This window comes from Topomyia yanbarensis, chromosome 3 (assembly GCF_030247195.1).
Source record: "Topomyia yanbarensis strain Yona2022 chromosome 3, ASM3024719v1, whole genome shotgun sequence".
Classification (NCBI taxonomy): domain Eukaryota; kingdom Metazoa; phylum Arthropoda; class Insecta; order Diptera; family Culicidae; genus Topomyia; species Topomyia yanbarensis.
Window position 1 is genome coordinate 86,782,917 of NC_080672.1, and position 17,151 is coordinate 86,800,067.

Consider the following 17,151-nt stretch of genomic DNA (forward strand, 5'->3'; position numbering starts at 1 on the left):
TGAGTTCACTGTCTACAAACACTCTTCAGTATCTGGTGTGGATGGGAGAAGAACAAAATCATTACTGTCACGAATTGTGTTTACTTATACTGCGTTATTCTACTGGTGAGTCTCATTTGATTTCTGGTATGACAGGATTGATACCTGGAGACGATGACGATCATCCTTGCCATATTCTTGTGATGTGACCGATAATTTTCAGATGTGTCTGTAACACATGAAATCAGTCAGTGCATTTGAAATTTGACTTGGATGTGTCGTATTATTAAAACGTTGCATAATTAATCGTATATTTGAAAGAAGCTTAGAATATTAATTAGGTTAATTATTCCTCATGAGACTTTTGTATTTTTAGTGGATTCTCCTAGGAGGACCAGCGGGAACAAAACAAAATGTTGGTCAGAAAACATCTAATTGGAAAACTCCCTATAAATTTTTGTTACAAGCAGAATCAATAAGTTATCTTCAGCGGAAATTTGTTACGCTTTTCAAACGGTATATAGAACATAGCATTCGAATGATCGAATCGAATTTTGTGGGTAGAAAACTAAACCCGGCTCACAACCGTGGATACAATTTGCCATCTATACCAAGTAGCACCCTAACCTTTTCAACGTATTCGCAAAGTCAAGTGTCAGAAATATGGGTTCTTGAATGAGTTGATCCAAGCATCATAAATCGATACTCTTCCCCGTAAAATGTGTCCAGGAAGTCTGACCCAAACCCAATTATCTCAAAATATCTTCCTTTGAGAACAACCTGGAAGATTACTGAAAATCTGAAATATTGTCATAGCTGCTCGAGTTGATGTTTTGTTCAATAAAATAAATACTTAAATAAAAACTTCGGGAAGCATAATTTCCAAAATGTATTTTAACATCATAAAAGTATTACATAGAAAATTGCTTAGCAGTACTAATACAATTGGTCATTGTATAACGAATATTGATACACAAAAAACTGTGAAGATGTTTTCCTGAAACAGTCTTAAATTCTATTCTGTCATTGATCTGATATAATTGAACAACTGAATCTTACATTTCCCTAGAAAATACAAAAATGCACATTGCCTTGTCCTATTGAACAGCCTTCTTTATTTAAATTCGGAGAGATGTCTATACTACCTGTTAACTCAGTTGAGCTTGTTTGCGCGTACAGCTGGGGATCGTTCATACCTAAAGGATTAGCTGCAATCAAAACCGATTTTTTCCTAGTAAAATCCGCATGAAAATAAGTCCGTAACGAAGCTCTCTTCTTCCACGTTCCACATGCATTCGATATGTTGCGTAAACAAACCTCTAAGGCATTCCAAGGTTGATTGTAAACTATCGCTGAACCTATCTAACTAGTGTTTAGTGTGCGCATCGTTACACAGGCCTTAACTTGTACTGGAAAGATCTATTTACAACCGTTGCCGATCGCCAGTGTTCGTCTCTGTTTACGTTCTCACTCCAACTTGTCACTGTTGGGCATGCAGACGAACAGTTTCGAGCAGAATGTGTTAATTGCTTGGGATTTCCCCGTCAGCCATTTCCACGGTTTATGGATGGTTATGTAGTACACCGGTATACCGAGTACGATGATTGCCGTGCCGATTGCTACCTCGGTAGGAGATTCAAACACGGAGAATATCACCAGAAAACCCGCCGTCAGCAGGAATATGATGGGAATAACCAGAGATACCTGTAATGATTTGAAGTTGGAATATTTTATATTGGGAAGGTTGTATACATAATAACCCAGATAATAACAATAATCACCTTGATAGGTCGGTTGGCGTCCGGATTTTTCTTACGTAACCGAAGCAGTCCAGATACGGAGATAAATATGAACAGAATTTCGACGTAGCTTACGTAGTTGATGATCGTAAAAACGTCCCGAATGAACAGTAGCACTAGCGTCAGAAGGCACTACAGTGATAAGGAGAAAGGTTGATTAATCGAGAATAACTTTTATAGGAGATCAAATCTTACCAAAAATATCAGTGAAGGGATCGGAGTGAGGCAGTTCACGTTGATTAGAGAAAGTGCTGCCGGAAGGTGGCCGTTGCGGGCTCCTACGAAAAACAGTCGTGACGAGGCAAAAATTGCACCGTTGAGAGAGCCGAATGTGGAGCAAGCGACAAACAGTGGCATAATCCATGCCATGAAACCGAGCATCTTATCCGCGAAGGTGACCTGTAATTAAGGATGAAGTTCGGTGGTTAGCTCAAGGTATTAATCAATTCATACTATTTCACTATGGAGCAGTGTAATGGGGAAACGGCAGTGGATCAGAGGGAACGAAAACCAGTGAAAGTTTTTCATTCTGTTGGCAGGATTCGAATTTAGTATTTTTAGTGCTGTACTGTACTGCCGCTCTACGCATAATTGTTCCATGTGTATAGCGAATCCCATAGCACGTAGGACATTTATGCGTATAGCGGCAGTGTATCATAGAGTAGATAGTGCCGGGTTCGCTAAAGATGCTAATTTCCAAAATCAGACTAATACAATGAGGTGAAATCGGCCAAGATACGACGGTACAGCAGGTGTCTTCAATTGGATACAAAAAGTACGCGAAACAACAAACCACTGGGTTGCTACAATAGAGATTATGGAGTGATGCAGACCCGGCACCGTGTCATAACATCCGTGAAAAAAGATCACGATTTAGTGAACTGAACGATTTACGAAAATCGTGACAAAGTTCTTGAAATTTTGAATAATAAATCTCGTATTCATGAAACTACTTGTGTTTCCAAAAAATTAGTTCGGTCCGAATATATACATGGCGTTAGATTCGAATGTTTGGCTGGGTGACTGTTGTAGGTTCCTTTTCGTTATGATTCTTGTTCACATTATAGGAATACAAAGTCGACAGTCAAACGATGTTCGTGATTTCAGGAGCGGGATTTATGTTCATGATTTCATGAACGATTTGCATAATTTAATAATTCGTGTTATTTTATTCTAAAGCTTTCTTAGCTTTAGCACATGGAGTAATGGGAGTTTTATCATGGTATTCGTAATTTCTCTTCGCCTATTCGCGTTCTGTTATTTTTTGAATTCCATTGGTTTTTTAGTCGGAGTATCGTGACAATATGAACTAGATCATAAAAGTTTGACTGATTCGTGGTATTTAGTTCTGTGAATTACATCATGGACACGATTTGTGGTGCTCAGCGGAGTTTTCGGTTTTCTGTCCAGACATCGCACTGAACTTTATTAAATGAATAATGATGTTCGAGGTCCTAATAGTTTTCTTATTTATACAGTTTGTACCTAATACTGGTCAATAGCAGCTGGACATTTCGTGAATAATGCTACAAATTTTGTGAAAAAGTTCACTCAAAAATTTCGCTACCATGTTGCATGGGATTGAAAATGATTAGGGATATCATCAAAATATCACAAGCACGCAAAATAGATCGTAAATCATTTACTAGGAAACATGGACCGGTTCACGAATATATGAATATTTCACGGTTTTGTGATCTATTTGACGAGCACGAACGGTCAGACGTGGCTATTGTACTAGGAATGATGAACGAGTCCACGAATGCATGAATAATCTTTTATGATTTCGTGAACCATTTCACGAGCACGAATGGTAAGTCGTGACTATTATACCAGGTATCATAAACCAGTTCACGAACAGATGAATAATATTTCACGATTTTGTGAACTATTTCACGAGTACGAATATTAGATCGTGACTAATATATTAGGAATCATGAATCAGTTCACGAATAGCATTTTTGAAAACTTTGCTGAAGACATTAAATCTCGAACAAAATTTGTTTAAAGAGTGATTTTTTTATAATTACTTATAGGAGGATTAACCTCCACAATTATTTTATTAGAAGAGGTGCTGCTTTGCGTTGCAATATTTTTCAAATTTTTACTTAAAGCTCGACTGTGACGGTTTACGTTTACTATACCTTTTGATTTGTCTTTAACGGCTTTGTCAGCCTTTAAATAATAATAAGTAAAGTATGTTTCACAGATTTTTTCACCTCAGAAAAATCTCAACGACCTTGGCTGGGATTGAACTAAGACCAACCGGAGTGGGTGGCAGTGACGCTTACCACTCAATCACAAGCGCGGTCCTCTAATATTATATTGTTTTTGTACTAACAAAATAGTTTGATCTTTGTCTTTGAGTATTGATGAATATCAATAAGTTTGACGTTGTGTTTTGCCTATTCTTCAATTACACTAAACATCCGAATTTGACAGTTTCGAAATAATGTGACTCGAAAAAAATGTTTTAGAGCATTAATTTTGCTTTTCTTCACTACTAAAACTCACAACTCCAGAAAGAGTCCTCGTACACAAAATGTTATTACTCCATTCAATTGACCACCCTAATGAACACCATTAATAGAAACTAACTTGAAATATATTGAATTTTTTTATATCCAATCCTGCTTAGAGGCTATTTTTATCATTTAAAATACAACAAAAATCATATGCTCATAAAACCCGAGCCTGACCTGCTAGAGACAAACGGAAAATGTGATTTTCCACGATTTTCCTTATATTTTATAAAATAATATTGTCGTTGTTAATGACATTGAGTTTTTGTCTCAACTCTACGTATTCTCTAAAAAACACTTTTAGCAAATATTGAAATGTGTGCAATTTTTCTGTGAGCAAGTTTATATTTAGATACAATCAAATTAAACTTCGCTTCCCATTCGAAGGATTGTATCTAATACATATTTCGGAACATCTCTTAAACCAACCTCTCCCTGGCTACGTCACTGTATTATTAATAATAATGAGTTGTTAATAAAATTGTGAGGCTCTTCCCTTATATTGTGCAAATAGGCACTTTACCCTATGTTGAACTGGCTCAAATCGGTATGAAGAAATGAGGTGGATGAAAATAAGCGAGAGAGAGAGAGAGATAGCTCGAAAACATCCTTTTAAAAATATAGGTAACTTGCATCTTGAATGAGGTTCATAAACAAAAAAATTGTTCCCAAAATTGTGAATAAAGTACCATGAATTCTGGAATAATTATATTTGTACGTTACGAAAACAGGACCATGAACAAAAATCATGTGTTTTATAATAATGTTCAATTTTCCTTCAGTAGCGCCCACATAACGCTTTTATTTGTGGAAATATTTGTTTTTGTTTTGTAAACTTCAGTCACGGTTTCCACCAAATCCAAATAAGGTTCAGTGTGATGTCTGAACAGAAAACGAAAACTGCGTTGAGCACTAAAAACATTGAAGAGTTACAAATCGTGTTCGTGATATAGTTACCAGAACAAGATAACGCAAATCAGTTACAATTTTATGGTCCAGTTAATATTGTCACGTTACCGGAAGTAATATCCGATTGCAACCAAATAATAACATATCGCGATAAGGTGAAGTGAAAATACGAATAACATGATAAAACTGCTGATATTATGATAATGAGCCTATTACGCCACGTATTAAATTCGAAAGTAAGTTCATAAATAAAATCTCACGATAACGTGTACGTAAATTACGAAAGTCGTTACGGAAATCTTGAAATCATGAACATAAATCACACCACTAGTAACTAAAATATCAGGAATCGTGATCCTGAAATGAGGAGCCTTAACCACTCTACTCATGACTAAAATATCACAATGACGTGAATAGAAATTACGAATATCGCGACTTAGATCCTGAAATCATGAACATCAAACATGGTATTCTGGCAGAAAAATCCGACAGTAAACTCATGACTGTTGTTACATGAGAAATTATGAAAATCGCGAATAAGCTCCTGAATTCATGAACATCATTTTACTGTCGGCTGTGTATTCCTAAATTATGAACCATTATCATAAGAAAAACTAAACGTGCCCAGGGAACAACCACAGTAACTCAACCAAACATTCGAAAGTAACACCATGTATATATTCGGGGCAAACTAGTGTTATGGAAACACAAATAGGTTCATGAATACGAGGTTTATTATTCATAATTTCAGGTACTTGGTCGCGGTTTTCATAAATCGTTCAGTTCAAGAAAAAGTGTTCTTTTTTCATGAATTTATGTATATGATGTATTAACACTAAATCTAGAGAAGGCATTGTTTTCGAGAACTGTAATTTTCATAAATTCTTCAAAAAAGTGTTTCCAACAATCGAAACTTCGTGAATAATGTGTCTATGGTTGTGGACGTATTCACATTAACAATTAATAAAATTGAAATATTTCTAGTAAAATTAACTAATGAATTACCAAATAAATCAATTATTTATCGAGTTCGCTATTCGCCTTCGTCGCATCAGAATATAACACTAACTTAGAGACTGGACTAAGTTAGCGCTGGATTGACACTAGCTTCAAAAATGGCGACACAATTAATGTTCCTAAGCAAACTCCTGCGTGATGATTCACGGAGTTTTAATTAAGCTGATGAGAACTAGTGAAATCGGAATTTGGTTCGGAGTAGCTAGTCAATGCACTAGACTATATTCTTCCTCCCTAAGAGGTTAGCGGTTAAGCGCTAGTTTAGCCTTGACTCGTAAGTTAGTGTCGGAATTTAAAGAGGTGAAGGCCAATCGCAAACTCGATAAATAGTTTATTTCTGTAGTAATTCTTATGTCCATTATACTAGAAATATTCATTTCAATTTTATTAGCTGTCAATGCTAACACTTCCACAAGCATAGGCACACTATTCACGAAATTTCAAAATAAAAAGTCGAAACGAAAGTTCCATAACGAATTTAGTTCTAGGTTTTGTGATTTTCTCCCTAGTGGAGAAAAATTGGTTTTCATCAAAGTTTTTCTCGTTAGATCATTGTTTACGATTATATTTTTGTAAGGTAACAACACGATAGTTCATAATTTTAAAAATACATTTGTATGTAGAAGCAGGCTATACGTATGCTGCATTTTATTATCGCCTAGCTTTCCGTTTCTTCGAAATTTTTACTTTATTTCCAGTAAACTTAGAAACACTATAATTTTGCTTTTACATACAAATCTGAATGCATCTTCTCGAGATTTATTTTCAAACCAAACAAAAAACGAAACGATTGTTCGTTCGCCTTAAATTGATTTGCTACGTCGCAACCAGACCAAAACAAAAGCGATATTATTTCGAATAGTTACGATGCATGAATCGACACTTTCAAAGCAGAAAATCACACTTACCGCGACAGCCTGCGAAGACAGCATAACATCAGGTGCCAGAACAGCAAAGTATGCGATATTGGTGATAACATAAATAATAGTGACCGCTGGCATACTGATGCAGATGGCTCGCGGGAGGTTCCTGGAATATTGATTTCCCATCGTAAGCATGTATCGATGCAACTTTGTGTACTCAAAACTCACCGATAGGGATCTTTCAACTCTTCCGTGACGAAATTCAGATAATTCCAGCCTGAATACGAAAACAGCCCATTGTAGAATGCCAGCGCAATGAAGCCCGGTTGAACTTTAGAATTCTCGAACGGGTTTTCCAACAGCTCTGTATTCCCGCTCATCAGGTACCACGCACCGGCGGCCACGATCACCAACAGAGCCAGTACCTTCATCCCGGTAAATGTTTCCGTCACTCGGGTCACCCATTTCACATTGTAGCAGTTGATGGCCGTAAGAAGACCTGTTTTTTGCGAAGAAAAAAAAATGAATAAATTTTGCATTTTAATAATACGGTAGAACCCCTAAAGGTGTAGCCAAACTTACAGGTTATTAGTGCGGCCAGCAGTCGTACTGACTCGTACGGTGGCTCACACGTTGGCCACAATGGTTGTAGCAAATACTGAGCGAATGTGATGGCCGTGATTGCATTACCGGCTGGAACTAGAATCATTAGCGCTACCCACAGATAGAGGAAGGCTGGTAGTGGTCCGAACGCTTCACCAATGTATGCGTAATCGCCTCCCGATTTGGGGATCATGGTACCTATAAGAAAGTTATGTTATTATTATTCATATTTGATAATGTTCTTTAAAGTATACTTTGTGAACTCAGACATGTTTCTTTAAGAACGGGAAGTTTTTTGGAACAGCTCAAGAAATATAATTTATAATGTTTTGATTGTTGCATGGTGTTAAACCGGTGTAGTGCAAAAAAGAGAAAGACTGACTAAACCCAAGCTTGAATGAATGTAGTTCCGACTACACCGGTGTAGTGCTAATATAATCAATTCTGATTCTTAACCTCCACACTCTTCGTTCAATCCTTCCTTTACCCCTTAGTCAGAAACTGATTCATTCACAAAACATCGATTGTTGTTACGCAGAGTTTAACTCAGTCGTTAAGCACGCGGGAATTACAATTGCGCCTCCACAACAGAGGAACTGACTGACTGATAAGAGCTAATTGACTATAAACCAATTTTTGAAAGCTTGACCGGGGTTACAGAGTCATGCGCGACCCACAGGAAGATGTTGTATACGGTATGGGCGTGTGTAATCTAGCTTGAAGTGAGAAAAAAAACAAACAAACATACAAGCACGCAATTATTCAATACTTATGACGATGGCATGTTTTGTAAATAGCGAATGTGACTTGGATTTAACCTTTGTGACTTGCGTTGTGGTAATACGACAAAATCCGAAAGATTTTTGTTACACACACACCTAAATTGAATGGAATATTTTACTGATAACACGTCGCTGGGGCCGTGGGCAGAGGGCCTTTTGGGTTTGACCCTGACGGCATATACTTGAGAACAGGAATCAAGTGTGTATTAAAATCAGTCACAATATACTCTAAACTAATCTAATTTTATAAATATGTTTAGCGAGCAGTGAAATTTCTATTCAACGATCACCCAGACATGACTTAGTTCGATCTTTTAGGCCTATTGAGCTCGACAAAAATAATGTTGCTTGTTGGTTTCTATGAATCTCTCACAAATTGAGATGCTTTAATACAGTATTAAGAATTTTCAGCAAAGTTTGTTGCGAAAATTACATATAAACAACATTTCACGTGATAAAAAAAGTAATGCAAATGCCAACATCAATTTTTTCGACTAATTTGCAAATTTTTTCTACTTTAAGTTAATAAGCTAACAAATGTTTTCATATAGAGACAACATTTAATAAAGATTTTTCTACAAAAAAATTGCCTTTTGAATTTTGTCCAAATTTTATTCCGCGTACATTACACTCCGGAAGATTTTGAGTTTTGACTAACAACCTGAAATAAAACCCTACGCATGCACTTCATGTCAGCCTATGACGAATTGAATTACTGGCGAGGGGAAATCGCTTTATGTTTAGCATTCGTGCATGCCGAATTTGAATTGTTCTGGGAAGCAACGAAAGTGTTGGTCAATTGGCTGTTAACTTGTGGAGAAACATGGCGCTACATGTTGACAGTTTCAATCAACCCTACCGGTCATACTCAACCCAAATTTTGCTATTTATTGTCACAAACCTACAAGAGCAGTATGATGTATTACTTATATGAATTTTGCAAAAATTGGGTTGCAAACAAAACAAAAAACCTGCACATTTGGAGCTTTAAGTTATCATCAGCTCCCGTTCGATAGTGTTCACGACTTCACCCGCGTAACGCTTTAGCACGGATAAACTGGCGTCTAAGAAGATTTATCAAGGTTATCTGGCATGCTCTCAATGAGCCTATAATTAGCATTTCTGCTAGGATTCGGCAAACAGCCTCGTTAGATTTTTAGAATACAATGTTCATCTGTGATATGGCACATAAATTCTTTTCGCTACAGATAGGATGATATCCCGATCAGAAACATATAACAAAAATCTTTCAAAACTATATCTCGCGCTGTTACTTGTTATAATTTTCTGTTATTTTAACTACAAACGAGACCAGATTTAAAGCATAACTTACTACGAAAATTGCATTCTGTTATAGTCTTGTTATTTCATTATGATCGGGATAGGTACCAGTAAAGCTTCTTTGATATCGCCAATGGAATTATCGAAACGACTTCATTTATTTATGTATATTTCTATTATTTAAATTTTTTATTCTCATCAGCTCAATCAAATCTCCTTTTCTTGCGGAATACCACGCATGATTAGGGGTTTGCTCAGAAACATAAATAGTGTTTCCATCTACCAGCCCGAGGCTCTAACTCATGTCACTGTTCTTCTCTTTGCCTGCAAGTTGCAAGTTTTGTTCTTCTTTCCCCGTCATCGTGCTCGCCTGCTCCCCCTGTTCCTGATACAACTCCTGCTGCTGTTACAAAAACCAATTTGTATTATATTTCTAGTTTTAAGATAGCCTTTCATTTTTTTTCGTTTCCCATCTTGTATATCTATTTGTATTCCTGGTTTTAAGATAGCTGTGAAATTTCTCATAAAAGTTTCCCCTTCTTTTATATTAATCTACATTCCTAGTCTTAAGATAGCTGTAAAAAAAAATTGTAAAAAATAATTATTGTTCAATTATGTATATCGAATCGTATTTTTAGTTTATCTGTTGTAAAAAATGTTCCTCTCAATATTAAAAAATATTTGTGCATTGTAACCTTTTAGTTTTAAGATATTCAAAACGTAAAAAAAAGAATTTGGCAGCGCCAAGCTAACGCATTTGTGCCTATTAAATAAACGAACTGAATAAAAAACCTGTTTTAATCCACCTAGTGGTGCAATTGTGCCTTTCTCATTTACTCAAACAATGATTTAAAGCCTGGCCACGTTTAAAATAACATTGTGGAAATGTATTACATTCTTATTACCCTTGATAAGTATATATATATATATATATATATATATATATATATATATATATATATATATATATATATATATATATATATATATATATATATATATATATATATATATATATATATATATATATATATATATATATATATATATATATATATATATATATATATATATATATATATATATATATATATATATATATATATATATATATATATATATATATATATATATATATATATATATATAAGTGCACGACTATCACGAACCTGATAAGCAACATGGCGACGCTGACACACTTCAAACAAACAAAAATAAAATATTTTATTAGCTTAATCAGCGTGAGTTCAATGTTGTGTTCATGTTACCATATGTTGAAACGCGGGGTGGTGGGGGTCCAACATCCTTCTGACCTTCCATTTTAGATTAGGTTAGTTAAAATTGGTTCAGTCATCATCGAAGTGGCTTTAGTTCTGGAATATGCCCGGAACCCGGGACTTCCGAAATTATCGATAATGTACAATGTATTCCAATAATCTTTGATTCGCCATCAGTGATCTAGGCCTGCGAATCGAAGTAATTTGATATGCATTTCAATAGATTTTTAACCTATGAGGTATTACGATTGTACCGGTTCATATGAGAAATACCTATGTGACCGCAATACCAAACTGTAACTCTGGAACCAGAAGTCAGAACCGAATGAAATTCAATAGCAGTCAATGGGAGTATTATATTTTTCGTTTGAAATCAAGTTTGTAAACATCGGTTAAGGGTTTGCTGGAAAATAGGCGTGACATTAGTTCGGGAACTTGGCGAGTTCTCAGGTGGCATCAAGATCCGTCATAGGTGACTAATGTTGTCAAAACTACTTTAATTGGTCATTAGTGATCTAGACCCGCAAATCCAAGTAATGTTGAACGTATATGAATATGTATTACATCATTCGGACATAATAAGATTAACAGTTTATATGGGAATTTGCTGTGTGAACACACTCTTCAACCCGTAACTCTGGAACTGGAAGTCCAGCGTTATACCGTTCATTTGAAACTGAGTTTGTACAAATCGGTTGAGCCATCTCTGAGAAAATTGAGTGACATTATTTGACACACACATACATACACACAGACATTTTGCCATCTCGACGAACTGAATCGAATGGGATATGACAGTCGGGCCTCCGGGCCTCGGTTGAAAAATCGGTTTTTGGAGTGATTGCATTGCCTTTCTTTATTTGAGAAAGGCAAAAATAAATAGTGCTTTCGGTTTTTGGAGCTAGCGTCAATCCGGCGCTAGCTTAGTCCTATCACTAAGTTAGAGTCGGATTCTGATGAGACGAAATCGAAACACAAATTCCATAACTATTTTAATTAAGCAAACCAAAATTCAATTCTTTTATGTTAACATTAAAGAGTTTAAAATTATCTTTAATTTAATATTAATATCACTGATTAAAGTTGATCAAGCTGTTCTTTTGGGACGCCAACTGGAAAAAAACATATCGACTGCGAGTTAATATCTCCCAAATAAATATATTTTAAAGATAAAAAAGTTAAGATTTTTATTATTAAGTTCTCGAAATAAGAAAAAAGCCAAAGTCTTTGATATAGAAACTTTTTTTTAACCGCGCACAAAGACTCAGTATTATATTGACCGTTTATATTTTAATCCCCTCTTGATACCTATTTCCGGGCTCGCTATAAGCCATTATAGGCCAATGTATTCGGTATCTTCTAGTTTTTGTACAATTATTGCTGGTGATGAAATGTGTAGTGCTCTGATCGACAATGGTTGGAGTAACACAAATTAATCTTCAGCATGAACGTACAGCAACTATGAATATATCCTACCTTGAGTAGGAAGGAAAAACTCCCATAGTTTCAGTTAAATAAGCATATTTTCATAAAGGATACTTCTATGTTGGAAAGATACGCAACTCCGTGTTGGCAGGGGAAGAGGTGTTATATGTAACTCTCTGCTCTAACTGCATTAATCATTAGTTGGTTAACTGACTCGTACCGTAATCTGATCATAAATTCATCATCGTCATTATCCGATCATAAATACTACATCTTTATGCTATTTTTTTTACTACATCTTTGATTATTTAAACGTCTCAGTAGATATCGTTATGTATCGTTATCCGAAATCTACGAATTGAAACCTGTGCGAAGAGGAACTGAACTGAATCGATCGTATTGGCGATAACAGTTTTGCTCCATACAAGTCAACGGGATATATGTATAAAGCATAAGATTTACTCTTGGACTACATCCGAACTTGTCAACCATTGACGTAACTTGCAAACTTGCGTTCGACGAAAAATCATTTCTGCCGGATGTGAATCCGAAAATGTCGCTGAATTAATTACATCTTCCGAGCAAACTTTGCACACATATATTTCCAAGCAAAATTTGAATGGACGTCTCCATTATCACATTGTTATTACTCAGCGTGCTGAATATTATTCGTAGGGAACTTTATATCATAAGATATGCAACCAGGGCCGTCTTAAGACCACTCGGAGCCCCTGGGCACTGTTGAACTAAGGGGCTTCTATATTAAACAGATACAAACAGATGATTAAGCGTGACATCGCAGAGATAAGATCAGTGTTTTATTTCAAGGATACCAAAATGGGACAATTTGTAATGGCAATTGAAAATTAGATAAAAAAAACTTTTGAATGCTAGGAACATGGGTTGAGATTCCCTTAAAAGCATTAAATACGCAGTTTGCAGAATACTGATAGAATTATCAATAGTAATTTGACTTTCGTAGTTACATTGCATTGTTTGAAGATGAAGTTTTTTGGCTAAAAGGGAAGAATAATGGAGCAGGATAGATTTAGCGTAAACTGTTCCCGTTAACAATGCGCACGACTGTGTATAACTTCTTCAATGATACAACATCTATTGTGTCAATAGATTTGACAGATGGGCAAACCTTACTAGTTTAGAAGTTTTTCGCTGAAGTATCACATTTGGAACTTTGTAGAAATACAGTCTAACGTGCAATGTTCATATTTCGTAAATTTTATGAACATTCTCCATATTAATTTGAACATAATAAGAAAATTCAACCAAGCAAACGTAAGAAAACTCAGCTCGCACATCGCAAGAAACCGCTTTTTCTTATCGCGAACTTGGAAACGACTGCACGCCACAATTTCGTGAGCACCTGATATTTTACCGCTAGAGAAAAATGCAAACAAACTGTAATTCGAAATTTTTGGTCTGGTAAGCAATTAGCAGTCCCGGAAAACCAAGTCAGGTGAATGTTCCAACCGAGAATATGAACCAGGAAACTTATCACAAAGAGTACCTTCAAAAACGTCGACTACTTCTTGTTAAACAAGACTGTGGTTGGCGTTGTAGAGAGCCATTAAGATCAATTTTGTGCCCAGACTGAAATACACTAAACTAAAGAACCTCCTTCTTTAAGATTTGGTCAAAAATACATCGAAGATTGAGAAGTTTTTGTGGGGTAATGAAATGACATAGATTGATAGTCTAATGTGTTTATTATTTCTGAATATGCTGATACTTTTATTATGCTGAAATTCAAAACTGCTGCTGCAAAATGGTGGCACGCGTCAACATCTGCACGCGGAACATCGTCTCCGAACTTAACGTCTGCAGTCTCTTGTGGTAAACTGAAATGAGCGATGATTACCATTTTCTAAAATTTATTATATTCTCTATGACTTAAAATACCTAAAATGCGTAAATAAGTATAGTTTCTAAACGAAGTAAAGAATTTTTTTTAAATGTCTATAGTAGTTAATTTTTTCTTATGAGGTATAAGTCATTTAGAAATTTATAAAGTCGAAGAAATGGTAATTATCACTCATTTTAGATTGCGGGAAGTTCGGAGACGATATTCAGCGTGCAGAGGTTGACGCGAGCCGCCATTTTTGCAGATTGCGCGTTCAGAAATAATAAACTCATTTGACAATCAAAACCGGATATTCCTAAGTCATTTCATTATCCCACAAGAAATCCCCAAATGTCGATGTATTTTTGACCAAATCTGAAAGAACCTCCCGTTAAGGTAATTACGAAACAGCAGTCGAAAAAAATCAGATGTTTCTAAAAATTAAATAAAAATGTAGAGAAAGTCTTGACAAACATATGATTACGGCGTAAAAGCCAACTGTCAAAATTCTCTTTAAAATGAAATTCCAGACAAACCGTTATAGACCGAACACAGTTCACAGCAATTAATGAGAGAGAAAACTTATCTCTTTTGTTTACTACCAACATCTGTGATTGGTGAGTAACGGTTTGTCCAGAATTTCCGCTCAAAGTGAATTTTGACAGTTGCCTTTTACGCCGTAATCATATGCTTGTCGAGAAGTAGAAGAAAGCCGGGAGAGAAGTTGAAGATACTGCTGAGTAAAAGTATTTGAATACCATTAGGAGAAAAAAGCCTGTATTCGGTTATTGAAAATACCCAATTAAACATTCAAAACTGTTTTTTTAATATTAGGTTATGTACCTAAATAACCAAATAAAATAAATTTAAATAACGATTTTTTGCATGTGTAATATTTTTTTGGAAACCCGCTCTAAATCCCAGGAATATCAATACCACTCAGTTTGAAGCATTTTACTTCGAACTGATCTAATTCAAATCGGAAGTACATGTGCGGAGGATTCGTTTGGGCTGACATTACACTATGACAATCTACGAAAGTAAAATACCAATATGCCAATAAAATTCAACTTTTCAAAATATATCTTAGTTACAAATTCAACACGAAAGACGGTGATATTTCACAAATTTGATCTCTATTTTCTAAACTGCGGGGCTTATTCTTAACTTCAAAACAGGCAAACTAAGATCCTGACTTCAACAAGCTTTACACCTAAGACCCGGTAAAATTAAAAACCTCTTTTTTGTCGTTTTATCACTGAGAGAATGAGACCCTTTGCCGTTATTAGGGTTGACGTATTGACTATGAGCAGCCTCACGTTCCGGATGTGATGAAGCTGGACTGGCTTCCAGCTTCGGAAGAAAAGACATTTTGTTTTTCATTAAAAATTTCACTTTGCTAACAGATGGCTTTGAAATCAATCAATGTATGATTTATCAGTAGAGTTCATTATTCTTCGAGTGTAAAGAATCCAGGCTGTTTACTATTTCGTGTTGTGATTATTTTGTATTGTCATTTTGCAATTGCCTATATTTTTCTTTAACCTGGTTTACCCTTCTCATCATGATAATGATGAGGCTACATGGCAAGGAATGGCCTATCGAACGAATTTATTCTGATACTGTGGGTAAAGTTTCTAGACACGAATTTGTGCAATAACATTTCAGTTTGGTGTTTCCTGTGCACCTTGTAAACGTGAGTCCAAAATGTTTGGCGATTTTATGGTGACAGACAAGTATTTTTATTTGTTTGTTTATAATTATTTTGGAATTCTTCATTAGGAATTTTTAAAAATATTTTTCACTCGATCGGTTAGTCAGTTATCAAAATACTAATTTATTACACATCAAATTGTAAAGCGACTCCTGCAACAAAATCCTGGCTATGGCCCTGTAAGCTGCCCAAATCGCGTGAACGACATCCTTGACTGAGATCACTACAATCATGGTAAAAAAGAAAACTAATATTACTAAAACGAAAACATTCTTCTGTTGTACAAGCCCGCAGAATGTGTCCGCTATCAATTTGTTGTGAAGTAGCGAATGACTAATTATTCATCTATCAAAAGAGATTGATAGTATATAGCTCTACTGTTTTAAGCATAGCACATTATTTTGATATTTGTATATTTGAAGCAATGAATATTAATTTAATGGACTTATGTAAGTACTAGGTGGATGTTCAAAACAGTCATGGTGGCAGTATGAAACATCGTCTCTAAAATAGGCACAATATTTCTTTTAATCATAAAAATTAGATTCAGTCAAAATATTTGACTTTGCAAATTATAGTTGTTCAAAATAAAACTAAAGCAGTAAATCAATGTTGACATCCAAACATGTTAAACCGTCATGTGTCCAACAAAAATACTGTAAATATACCAATCCGGGCCCCCTGAGTATCCGCAAATTGGAAAGTTTTCCAGTTCTGGAACATACCTCCAGAAATCCAGATTCCCAGGAACCAGATGAATTCATCCGATTCTTTATCTAGAGTGGACGAGTTCCTGAATACAAAATATTCAAAAATGTCCAAATTGGATAAAAATGCTATAGTTATGTGTTTTTCAATTTTGCGGCAACCCACGGGTTAGCCTGTTAAGGCTGAAACATCCAGAAACCTTTCCTCGGACCCCTTTTACAATATCGTCCATTTTATTTTCTCAATAGCTATGCTTGACGTAGTTTTAAGATGCCATTCTTCTTATTCTGTTTGTTTGAGCTGTCATAGAGCTCAAGTTACATCAACTATTAGCCATAAGATGCAATTAAGTATACAAGGTACCCGGGTACCCTTTGAGACAAATCGGTTAACCAGTTTTTTTAAATGTATGAA

General features: G+C 35.4%; 1 protein-coding gene across 2 annotated transcripts in view; it reads right to left on the bottom strand.

The window, feature by feature from the left end:
• Positions 1–855: 855 nt before the first annotated feature.
• LOC131690179 (Y+L amino acid transporter 2) overlaps positions 856–17,151 on the bottom strand; it is a 54,679-nt gene continuing 38,383 nt past the window's right edge. For both annotated transcript variants that reach the window (XM_058975752.1, XM_058975751.1), the window contains exons 3-8: positions 7,672–7,890; positions 7,318–7,588; positions 7,135–7,255; positions 1,974–2,177; positions 1,761–1,910; positions 856–1,683 (exon numbers count right to left, since the gene is read on the bottom strand). In XM_058975752.1, coding sequence (XP_058831735.1) covers positions 1,447–1,683; positions 1,761–1,910; positions 1,974–2,177; positions 7,135–7,255; positions 7,318–7,588; positions 7,672–7,890 — 1,202 coding nt within the window. In that variant the 3' untranslated portion in view covers positions 856–1,446. The remainder of the gene's footprint in view (positions 1,684–1,760; positions 1,911–1,973; positions 2,178–7,134; positions 7,256–7,317; positions 7,589–7,671; positions 7,891–17,151) is intronic.